At 40.2% G+C, this 12,777-nt stretch overlaps 1 protein-coding gene across 3 annotated transcripts in view; it reads right to left on the bottom strand.

Moving 5' to 3' along the window:
- The window catches only part of diaph2 (diaphanous-related formin 2), a 567,387-nt gene that overhangs the window by 339,173 nt on the left and 215,437 nt on the right, over positions 1–12,777 (bottom strand). For all 3 annotated transcript variants that reach the window (XM_055643895.1, XM_055643898.1, XM_055643897.1), the window contains exons 16-17: positions 11,608–11,709; positions 3,893–4,132 (exon numbers count right to left, since the gene is read on the bottom strand). In XM_055643895.1, coding sequence (XP_055499870.1) covers positions 3,893–4,132; positions 11,608–11,709 — 342 coding nt within the window. The remainder of the gene's footprint in view (positions 1–3,892; positions 4,133–11,607; positions 11,710–12,777) is intronic.

The raw sequence follows: 12,777 nt of genomic DNA, 5'->3' as shown, positions 1-12,777 counted from the left end.
TGTGTATTTCATATAATTAGTTCCTAAAATGCTCTGCCTTTCCTTTCTCGTTTTAAGATATTCGTTTTGACCAAGTTTTAGGTCATTTGGCTTACCATGTTAGTGCAAATATTTTGTTCAATGATCCATCTGTGAAGTATCTCGGTTCAATTAAACATATGGAAATCCTATCATCTAACTATTACACGTTGATTTCATGTCAGGATATTAAAGAAAATAGAAAGTTACTAGGAAACAGATAAAATATGACATTTCTATTTGTGCATGAAAAATTACATTTTGCTCTATAATTAAGAACAAAAAAAAATCATACCAGACTAGAGCTTTCTAGTCGGGTATCAGCTAAGTGAAATCATAGATTGAACATGGGCAGGCAAAATTACTTTCTGGGCCTAGGTTGGAAAATGGCAAGAAATTATGCAAATGCATGACACCAGAATTATAAAAAAAACTTAAACTGGTGAAGGTCAAGTCATTCAATAAAAAAATTCAGTATTTTGAGGTGTTGAATTTTGAATGTTAGAACAAGGCCCCAACTAATTAAAAGATTTATGGCACTTTATGAAGAACTGAGTTAACAAAGCGTGTAAGAAGGAACTGCAGATGCTGGTTTAAACCAAAGATAGACACCAAAAGCTGGAGTAAATGCGGAACAGGCAACATCTCTGGAGAGAAGGAATGGTTGATGTTTCGGGTTGAGACTAGTGGGATAACTGGGAAGGGGAAGGGGATGGAGAGAGAAAGCAAGGGCTATCTGAAGTTAGAGTGAATGGGCGGGCAAAATTACTTTCTAGGCCTAGGTTGGCAAATGTCAAGAAATTATGCAAATGCATCACCCCAGAATTACAAAGAAAATGTAAACTGGTGAAGGTCAAGTCATTCAATTAAGAAATTCAGTATTTTGAGGTGTTGAATTTTGAATGTTAGAACAAGGCCCCAACTAATTACAAGATTTATGGCACTTTATGAAGAACTAAGAAAGCGTGTACGAAGGAACTGCAGATGCTGGTTTGAACCAAAGATAGACACAAAACCCTCGAGTAAATCAGCGGGACATGCAGCATCTCTGGAGAGAAGGAATGGGCGACATTTCGGATCGAGACCCTTCTTCAGACAGGTTAGGGATAAGGGAAACAAGAGATATAGACGATGTGGAGAGATAAAGACCAATGAATTAAAGATATGCAAAAAAGTAACGATGAGAAAGGAAACAGGCTATTGTTAGCTGTTTATAGGATTAAAACAAGCTAGTGTGACTTGGGTGTGGGTGGGATAGAGAGAGGGAATGCCGGGGCTACCTGAAGTGAGAGAAATCAATATTTATACCACTGGGCTGCAAGCTGCCCAAGCAAAATACGAGATGCTGTATCCAAAAAAACAAATTTAGCCTCTATAGTGAGGAAGATGACTGAGATCCTTGAACTGATTAAGAATATTGTGCCATCTGTCCAAGACCTAGACAATAGCAATTTCAGAAGGTAGCAGAAGACAATGAGCATGGTGCAGGATATTCCTAATACTGTGACTTTCTCGTCCACTGTCTCAAGTATCTTGTGGATCAAATATGATTAATTAGTTTAGAAGCACACAGATAACTATGATAAAAAACAGAAATGCTGGGAATAATCAGCAATTCACCTTGTGGTAAGAGAGAGTTAATTAAAGACTCATCATCAGAACCAGGAACATGAGAAGACAAATTAAAGAGAGAGTAAGGGAGAGGTAGACAGGTTACAAGCAAGGAAAGTTGCAGCCTTCCTCATTCAATGTGGATTTCAACAATTTCAGCTAGTTTATTTCCTCCGAGTCAGGATTAACACGTTTTCTTTCTTCATCAGTATAGCCTGGTTGCTGGGCATTTCCTACAGCACAGCTTCTAAACCATTGACATTACTTTATGTTCTCTCATTCTCTAATTGTCTCATTAACCCATCAGTCAGATAATTTCATCAAGCTTGTTGCCACGGGACATCTGGCCATACCTTTTTGGAGGTATTTCTTTTGAATTTCCACAGGATTGCTATCATCAATTCCAATATAATTGTGATGTGGAAGACAAATTAATCAGAATTTAAAACTGCATCTACCACAAAAATACTGTACTCTCCACTGAATAATGCACATTCTGTCTGCCCAAAGCCTTGCCATCAACTACAAGACACAAGTAAGAAGTGTGGTGGAATATACTCAATTGTATTAGCCTGTAATTCCAAAAATGCTGAAGAAGCTAGCCTATCCAGGAAAACATAACCTTCTAGATTAGCACATCCATCTCCTAAATATTTTCATTTATTGAAGCACTGGGTCTAAAGCATATATCATCTTAAACATGTAGAGCATCAAGTCAGAGAGTTGGCTTTGAAAATGCCATCTGATAAGTCAAGGCCCCCAGCTCCTAAGTGAAGAGGAGGAGTAGGTGCATGATAAGTATTTAACCTCTTTGTTCTCCTCTGAGTCACTCATACTGTTTATCCTTCATTGTGACTTGATGAAAGTCTTACCATGGGTGCACATTGACCACAGGGGCTAAAAAACCAAGATAGCCAGCGCTCACTGACAAAGAGGAATTGTGCCCCCACGTGGTCCCGTCATTTGAAATAAACCATATTACGTGAGTTCACCCTAATGTGAGTGTCAGTGTAGTCATTGTCGACCTGGCGTCATCCCTAACGCTACACCACCCAGGACGGGATGTAAACAGCCTATCTTGACAGGCCTCGATTCACAACCTTGAGACCATCTCAGCAGCAGTGGCTGAGTCTGAGGCGGTAAAGGTATCCATTATATCTCACTACAGCTTTCCTCCATGCCTATGTTCTTCCCTCAACTTTGTTTTTTGCTTGATTACAGCATCTGCAGTCCCTTTATGTTATTATGCTGTGGGTTGTTTACTGTGCCTATCTAACTCGTTGAAAGAGTTCTCACCAAATCTCATTCCCTTTCTTTTCTCTGCAGCTCTGCATTTTTTTCCCTGTCGATATTTACTTCATGTTGTCTTGCTAACCATTATTGAATCATCTTCCACTATTTTTTCAGTCAAATCACGACTTACTTCTTATGAAGAAAAAGTCTTTATTATCATAAACCACTACTTTTTGTTCTCCAAACCTCCTCATAGCATAACTTGTTTCTCTGTTCACTCCATCAACATACTTCATGGTTTTATACATCTCTAATAAATCTTTTGTTTACTTTCTTGTTTACTTCTGGCATCACTGTCACCGTCTTGGTGGAATGCCCCCACACCAGCTTGAAGGCTTCAACATTCTTTCTGAGATGATATGTCCAAAATTGAATATGGTGCTCTTGCAGTATCAGATTCTTACTTTTGCACTCAATGCCTGTTTTGACAGGCAATTCTAACTAACCTCTCCCCCTCCCCAGCCCGCTCCATTCCTTCTCCACATATTTTAGTACCACTGTCAATTCAATTTGAATACCATTGAGATTTTGAGTAGAGTCCGGCCACTTGATTTCGAGAATACGCACTAGCATACATAATAGGCGACACACCTATATAGGCAACTATTTAAGCCCACTGACACCCATGTCAAAACTCCCCCCTGCATTGCAGCTCCCACGTGGCCCCCACGTTGGAGCTTCCACGTGAACTCCGATTCGGAGCTCCCACGAGGTCCCCATGGCAAGGATTAAATTTACGCGTGCGCCCGTTTCCGACTTACATAACATCTCCTTTCGCAATAGTTTGTAGGATGTAACCCTTCATAATGTAAGAGAGGAAAATCAGAGGTGGAATCATCACTAATTGCCTGTGTGTGTTTTTGATGGTTAGTTTGAAACCAGCATTGCGAACAGTCTGTCTATCTATTTAATCAACAACTATGTGAAATCTCTTGGTTAATCATCCAAGTTTAAGCCTATGGATCCTTACCTTGCAGAGATAGCTGATGTTGAATCCAAATGTTTGTGCATTTCTGGACCCAGCATTCATATAGTTTCCCACAAGCAGGACCAATTCCAAAATTTTACTGAAGTTGTCGCTTTTCTTTAACTCCTCACATGCAAATGTTACATTCATTATGTCAGGCTTGATGTTGTTCAAATACTCCTCAAATTGAAGTTTGAAGAGAATATTATTCAATCGTGGCCGTAATAACTTTACAGTGCTCATCTGCAAAAGAAAACATGGCATTGATTGATTGATCCATAGATTAAAATTAAATAAGAAGAGGCTCTGCATATGAACAAAGACTACTGAATTAATTCTCATTAATTCAAGAACACTTGAAATCTGGTCAGTGACATAATTTGATGCAAAACTATAAATAGGATGATATAATTATTTCAGCATCTTCACAACGAGTAGGGCAAGTCTTTCCCAATTGCTACTCAGTCACTGTTGAAACACAATAGCATGTTGACAGTGTTTCCCAAAACTGCGATTATGCCACTTGGTACTTAATGCATCAAGTGAGACATGAAAAATGCGGCCATCGAAATGTCAGATTTCTGATTCTATCTGTGGAATTGGACCCCAATATTTCACTGCACTTTTCAGCTATAGGAACACGTGAAAATTTGCCTCTTTTATATTTCATTATTTTTTCATATTATTTATTAAGGTTTAAAATTATTTTTTTAAGACTTGATCAATTTTGCAGTCTGGTGCCAAGTAAATAACAGAACCAAAACATACATTTCTGAGTTCTAATGGCTTTTATTAGAATTAACTGAAAGAAATAATGCTGCTCAGATTCAAAATTTGAATATCTCAAAACTATTAATCAACTGGGCTTAATGCAGGACTCGCCAAAACCAATTATTTGTCCAGAAGTAACCCAGCACTTACCATGCTCTTTCTTCCTTATTGTTACCGTTTTGCTGTTGCTTTGATCAATGTCACATTTGAAGCATAAATTAGGTTTTACTTTGATATTTGGGCTAATATTTAATGCAATCACAAAATGTTTGTATACACAGTGAATGCATGCTATCACAAGAAGTCATTAACGTGGCTTAATGCAAAGCTTGCACAACGGAAATTGGAGAATAATATACCAAGCCGATTAATAAAGTTACTTATCTAAACATGCTTATATTTTTCTTCTGCACCTTGCAAACCTAAATAACATAATATGGACTGCAAAAAGCAGCAGTTTTCTAATACTTACATAGTACCAGTTGATAGTCTTTACACTTTACCTGAGTGAGTGTCGGAATATGATACTGTTTGAGCAGCAGTGAGAGAGAGAGCATGGGAGGGAAGTTAGAAAGCAGCAAATGCGAAGGGAGAAGAAGAGAAAAAATAGAGAAGGGAGCAATACAAGGATTAAAAATACAATGAGACCTGCAGAGGCACATATCTCAATTGCATGTCGTTGTGGGACTGGTGTCTGAAAATTAAGTCATGCCGGCAGCCCAAATAAATTGTAGAGGGTCTACTTGAACCAGATTCCCAAAACAGTTCCCAAACAAGCAGTTCTATTAAATCTTACTTGGGTTGAGGTTGTCCAATAACAAGCATGTTTTGTAATCACAAACACTAATTTATTCCCGCAATACTCAGCTCTGCACAAAGAAAGATTATGTCATTATGTCAAGGAATACAACTGACCTGACAACAAGAAAGTCAGTGTCGGGAGTGGAGTGATTTAACAATGTATGATATATGCAATTCTCTCTGGGGAAAATTTGAACTTTTGTTGATTCAGTCCCATTTGCATGATGTTTCTCAATGCAGTCAAGAGGACTGAACTTTTTTTTTTTGCTTGACCAGGATTCTTCTTTGAATATGTGCACTCGTTAAACGGACCATAGGAGGGGGTGTGGTACCCCTTATTGCTGATTGAATGCTATAACCAAATAATGTATTATCATGAAGATAGACACAAAATGCTGGAGTAACTCAGTGGACCAGGGAGCATCTTTGGATAGGAGGAATGGATGACGCTTTGGATCATAGACATAGAAAACATAGAAACATAGAAAAACAGGTGCAGGAGTAGGCCATTCGGCCATCCAAGCCAGCACTACCATTCAATATGTTCATGGCTGATCATCTAAAATCAGCACCCCGTTCCTGCTTTTTCCCCATATCCCTTGATTCCTTTAACCTTCAGAGCTAAATCTAACTTTTTTTTCTCATTTTTTTTTGTATGGCTTAGTAAATATTTGATTAGTGTATAAATGTAAATAATTTGGTGTACATATAGCTGCTAAATTTGTATAAGATAATTATAAGCAGTTAAATAAGGGGTGGGAATTATAAGCTTTGGCTTCCTGCTCCTTTTCAGACACATACAATTTCATTTATTTATAGATATTGTTTATGACACTATATAAATATTCTTGTTTTGTTTTTTTGTTTTTTGTATGCTGTTTCACACTTATTCTGTCCGAAATAAATAATTAAATAAATAAGCAAATAAATAGATAGATAACTAAATAAATAACTCTGACGTGAGCTGTCTGAAGAAGGGTCTCGACCCGAAACGTCACCCATTCCTATCCAGAGATGCTGCCTGTCCCGCTGAGTTACTCAAGCATTTTGTGTCTATCTTCGGTTTAAACCAACATTTGCAGTTCCTTCCTGCAATTAAGGTATTATCATTGTATGTAGTAGATACAAAGAACTGCAGATGGTGGTTAATACACAAAAGGACACAAATTGCTGGAGTAACTCAGCGGGTCAGGCAGCGGGTCAGGAGCACATGGATAGTTGACGTTGGGACCGCTCTTCAGACCGATTCAAGCTGCTGAGCTACTCCAGCACATTGTCTTTTCACCTTAAAATTAGGCAGTGATGAGGGTGGTCTGCACCAGCAAGATCCTCCCCACCAGCTATTGTTCGGCTGATGTGGCTGATGCTCCCGGCCATCAGCTTACGCCCACCCCCAACCCGCTATCCCTCCCACTCCACCCTCTGCCCCTCATTCCTCCCTCTCGCTTGTAGCCGCCGACAACCTCCAATGTGGAATATGTCAGTGACTATGGAGGAGGATGTGGCAGTAGAGGGGGGAAGGGAGAGGCCAAGTGTACAGAGTGAAGGACGCAGTGGCAGTTTATTCAGAATACGGTGATCATAAAATATCCAAATCAAGCAGACTTTTGCAAGCAGAGGTGGGAAAATGTCGAATGATCAAATTAGATATGATGCACACTCGGCAATCGTTTCGCTGAACACCTCCGCTCAGTCTGCCTAGGCCTATCCGATCTCCTGGTTGCTAAACACTTTAAAACCACCTCCCATTCCCATACTTACTATTCTGTCCTTAGTCTCTTCCACTGTCAGAGTAAGGCCTAACGCAAATTGGAGGAACAGAACCTCACATTTTGCTTGGGCAGCTTACAACCCAGAGGTATATTGATTTCTCTACCTTCAAGTAACCCTTGCTTTCTCTTTCTCTCCGACCCTCCCCATCCTAGTTCTTCGACTAGTTTAACCATCCTTCAGATTAATTTTACTGATTGTATGCCTCATTGTCACCTTCCCCTCAGCTAACAAAGAACCATTCTACATTTCCTTATCGTCGTCTGCTTTTATCTGTCATTTCCACACCTTTCCATATTTCTAGATTCCCTCTCCCCTGACTCTCAGTTTGAAGGCCGGTCTCGACCCGAAACGTCACCCGTTCCTTCTCTCCAGAGATGCTGCCTGTCCTGCTGAGTTACTCCAGCTTTTTGCCTATCTTTGGCCCGAGATGTCAGAGTGGATGTTGGGAGTAGAATGGAGCATTTAAATAGACCACTGTAACCTCTTCATTACTCTTTCAAAATGAACAGGGGTCACCATATTTAAGCAACTAAAACAGTACATTAAACTGTGGTAGATATGCAGGTATATCATCTAAAAAGAGCATTGGTCCCTGGCGAAAGGGAAGGGAAAAGGTAAGAAAGGTGTTGCTCTTTTGCAGATGTCATGAGAAGGGAAATTATTATTGGTGGAAACAAAGAAATAAGGGAAGCAGCCCTGTTGGAATGCTGAAAGGTGTGGGGGTGGGCGGGGAGGAGGTGTCTCTGAAGTGGCATCTGCAGCATGTCTTTTCCTACTTCTGCTCACAAGCATTCTATTTGATTTCAGCCAGCAAGTGCTGTGTGTTATGGGAATAGCGCCATCGGTGATGCAGTACCAATGATGCAATACCCATGAGGCAGTAGCCAAGATGGATCCTGAATAAAAATGGCTGAACCCAAGGCGCGAGTGTAAAGCCTCTGTTAATTAGTTGTGAAGCTGTAATGGAGCAGTTTACAGTAAGGAAACACAATATTAAAACATGGTGTCAGAACTGGGACCTGTTTCAAGATTCGTCGACAGTGGACAACGTTTGTGAGTGGGTACTACCGAGAGACGATCCTGTGGCCTACATTGTTTCCATCGATAGAGGGGCGGATTTGTCAGCAAAATGAAGCAGCTAAAGCCCCCTAGGCAAATAGATTTTGAGGCAAGGGATCTGCCAATGTAGTGGAAACAATGGAGGGAGGAGTTTGAGCTCTATGTTGATTTGAGCAGGGAAGGGAAGGATGTAGTTTGGTGGTGGGCAGAGGTGCATGACGGGGCGGTGATGGAAATAAAGAAGATAGTAACTGCGGAGCCAGTACTCAGATACTACTATGATTCATCCAAGGAGCTGACAGTAGAGGCCGATGCGTCAGAAACTGCACTTGGTGCGGAGCTGATGCAGGAGGGCCATCCAGTTGCCTATACCAGCAGGGCCCTGACGGATGCAGAGACCAGATATGCACAAATAGAAAAAGAATTGCTGGCAGTGGTGTTTGGTCTAGAGAGGTTCCAAGTGTACACATATGGAAGACAAGTGAATGTGCAGTCAGACCATAAGCCACTGGAGATAATCGCCACAAAACCACTTCATCGTGCACCAAAGAGATTGCAGATGAGGATGCAGACCTATGATGTGACAACAAGATACAGACCAGGAAAGGAGATGCACCTTGCGGACACGCTGAGCAGAGCATATATTCAGACTGGCAAGACTGACAAGACCATGAGAGAACTGGAGACTGTAAACCTGGCAAGGCACATCCCAATATCACAGCCTCTGCTAAATGGCATAAGGGATACAACGAGAAATGAGACTATGCAGAGACTGCAAGAGGTGATCAAACGAGGCTGGCCGGAGAACAAGAAGGGTGTTGACCCAGAACTTATCTCCTATTTCCATGTGAAGGACGAGCTGAGTGTTGGAGATTACCTCATATTCAGGGGAGAGAAGGTAATCATTCCTAAAGCTAAGAAATGAGGCATGATCACATGAGTACATGACTCCCACATTGGTGTGAATGGCTGTCTAAGTAGGACAAGAGAATGTCTGCACTGGCCCGGAATGAGTGCAGAAATCATGGATATCATACAGAAATGTGAGACATGTCAAGCTCAAGGGAAAGAGCAACCAAAAGTAACACTGCATTCCCATGAAATTCCAGAGAATCCATGGGCGAAAGTGGGTGCAGATATGTTCCACATAAATGAAAGGAACTATTTCATCACGGTGGACTACTTGTCAGGATATTGGGAAATAGACTATCTAGAGAAAACACTGGTATTTAATGTCATCCATAAAATCACAGGCCAGTTCGTAAGATATGGAATACCAGATCAACTTATCACAGATAATGGGCCACAGTTCACAGCTGAGGAGTTCAAGAGATTTGACAAGAAGTGGCCGTTTGAACATACGACCACATCACCCCATTATCCACAGAGTGAATGGAAAGGTGGCGAGCAGTGTGAAAGTTGCAAAGTCATTGCTGAGGAAGGCTAAGGCTGCAGGAGCTGACCCTTACCTGAACATACTAGCTTTTCGCAACACACCAACACCTGGCATGAGTAGCAGTCCAGTACAAAGACTGATTAACAGACGTACCTGGACCATACTACCAACTATTCAGAGACTACTCAAAACTGAAATTCAGAAAAAGGTAGGAGATGAGTTGAGAGCATCTAGAGACAACAACAAGCAGACTACTACAACAGAGGATCCGAAGATCTGATTTTCCTGAAAGCTGGTTATCCATTTCGAGTGAAGCTGACTGGTGACCGACATCAGCCCTGGAGGAAGGCTGTGGTTGTAGGCCGTGTTGCGCAACCCAGGTCGTATGAAGTCAGAACCGAGGACAGTGTCATCTATCGTCGGAATCGGCGCTATCTGAGGAAGACCAAAGAGCCATTTCATCACGCTGATGTTGACCTGGATGACCTGGTGACATCGCCTGAACCGGAGCAAGACAATCGACCTATGAGCCGACCACCGGTCCCCAGGGAGCATTAAACCCTGACAACAAGATCTGGTAGATGCGTTCGAAAACCACGCTATCTGCAGGATTATGTGACCAAATAAGGATAGCGCCTGTACATGTAGTTGATTATTGATTAGGTTATTTTCCAAATGTTAATGTTATATTGTTCTTTTATAGTTTGATATGCATAGTTTTATTTAGAAGTAGTGGTAATGGCCATTTTAAAACAAAACAAATTAATAAATAAAAAGGGGAAATGAATAAATCAATAAATAAATAAATAGATAAATGGATTTTAAAGAAAGCGGAAAGGAAATGAGAAACCAGACATGTGTTGTTCAAAGTTTAGATAATTCCAAGCACTGAACTGTCGCAGATCCAAGGAATGAGACTTTGAAAGCTGCCAAAAAGGAAATGGACTGCCAAATGCATGTTGCAAAATGGACTGTCGGACACATGTTGGACTCGGTGAATTACGATGCCATGGAAGAATTTAATTTATTGCTATACATGTAAAGTGCCTGTACATATGTGTTTTGTAAACAAAGGGGGATGTTATGGGAATAGCGCCATCGGTGGTGCAGTACCGATGATGCAATACCCATGATGCGGTAGCCAAGATGGATCCCGATTAAAAATGGCTGAACCCAAGGCTCGAGTGTAAAGCCACTGTTAATTAGTTTTGAAGCTGTAATGGAGCAGTTTACAGTACGGAAACACAATATTAAAACACTATGTTCAGTATCTCAGAGCACCAGTTGTTTCCCATCCTTTTGCTCTTCCTATACCACACATACATCAAACAATTTAGCTGCCATTAACAATCGCTCAGCATCGTTTTTCAGGTGACACCAATCTGTGTCATCTATTTCTCTTGATCCCCTCCAAGATGGACACGAAAAGAAGAATGTTACAAACATTCACTCTGTTCACTCATCCCAATCCTTCTTAGCAAGTTTACATTTTTACCCATTTTTACATATTTGCAAAGTTTTTGGAAATGTTCTAAATTTCTACAATTTTGCACATTATCCGCACATTTATGCAGGATAAGGATAAATACTTAAGATAATGAGTGTGGCTGACATTATTTTACCCTGCGACTTTCAAAATACAACACAGATATAAATAGGATTTTTTTTTCCATTTAGAGCAAAGCAAATCTATTTAACATGTGCTGTACAAGGCAATAGATCCATAACCTATTTTAAAGTTGAAGAGTTTTTTTGAAAAATAGCCTTTTGATCTGCTAGGTGAGTAAGGCACAATGTGCAGTGCCGCAAGGTACAGTCACATTGTAAAGTAAAAAAAATCAATATAATACTGAGATATTTGTGTTCCTTGCTCAGCAGTATTGGCTATTTCACTGGTGTCTGTTTTGAAACTACTTACCACTACTCCAAACTGTTCTGATTCACAAAGGTCATCATATTCATCCCTAAACTGGGATAATGTGTTGAGTTCTTTCTGCTCTGGTAAAAACCTCACCAAGTTCTGTAAAGTTAACAAAATAAAAAAATACATTTAGTTCAACATAGATTTTTAAATGATTTTAGGAAGAATGAAAATGTACTTCTAAACAGTGCTAATTGTCTTTTATGCTATGATTTCTGTTGCATGAATAAACATCTTATGCCTGAATCCAAATTTGGGAGGAAATATTAGAAATCCTCCAGAGATCAATTTGGCCCACATACTTTATTTACCAATAAATACTACCACAATTAATTAAAATGTATGTTTAAGTCTGAATACCCACTCATGCAGAATGCCAAGTATACCAAGATACAATTTTTCTAAACTAGCATTAAGGGAAACTTCGTCACTCCTTTCTTCTTGCATCCTCTCTCTCACTTTATCCAAGATCAGTTTTGCAACCAGGTTACACTGGTTACAAATGAATAATAAAAAAGCTGCAATTAAAAGCAAATACAAAATCAATTATAACCTCTAGCACTGACCCAGGTGTCGCCCAGGGTTGTGTATTCTACTCTCTGTACACCTACGAGAGTGTGGCCAATTATGTTGACAACTGGATCTTTAAGTTCGACAATGATACCACTGTTGTCGTCCAACAAGAACAATGAGACAAAGTACAGAAAATAGATCGAAAACCTTGTGACAGGACAACAACCTGACCCCTAACGTCAGAACGATTATGAGTTGGTTGTTGACCTCAGGAAGCAAGGAGGTGAGCACACCCTTGGTGTTATCAACACAGCTACTGTAGGCAGGATCGACAGCTTCAAGTCGCTAGCCTTTCATCAGAAACTTAACCCGGTCTCTTCACACTGATGAGGTGATAAAGAAAGTGGATCAGCGTATTTATTTTCTTAGGTGCCCGAGAAGATTCTGCAAATCCATGACAATTCTCTTAAACTTCCACAGATGTGTTATAGAAAATATTCTGAAGATATGCATCTCAGCCTGGCATTTCTATATTATCACGTACTGAGATACAGGGTAAACCTTTGTCCGCAAATCAACTTGTACACGAGTGCAATCAAATCACATAAAAGTATAACAATTGCAAAGAGAAAATAAACAAATGCAGAAGATGGT

The sequence above is a fragment of the Leucoraja erinacea genome, chromosome 12 (genome assembly GCF_028641065.1).
Source record: "Leucoraja erinacea ecotype New England chromosome 12, Leri_hhj_1, whole genome shotgun sequence".
Classification (NCBI taxonomy): domain Eukaryota; kingdom Metazoa; phylum Chordata; class Chondrichthyes; order Rajiformes; family Rajidae; genus Leucoraja; species Leucoraja erinaceus.
The sequence above is the reverse complement of the archived record's forward strand: the minus strand, read 5'-3'. Positions and strand labels throughout refer to the sequence as shown.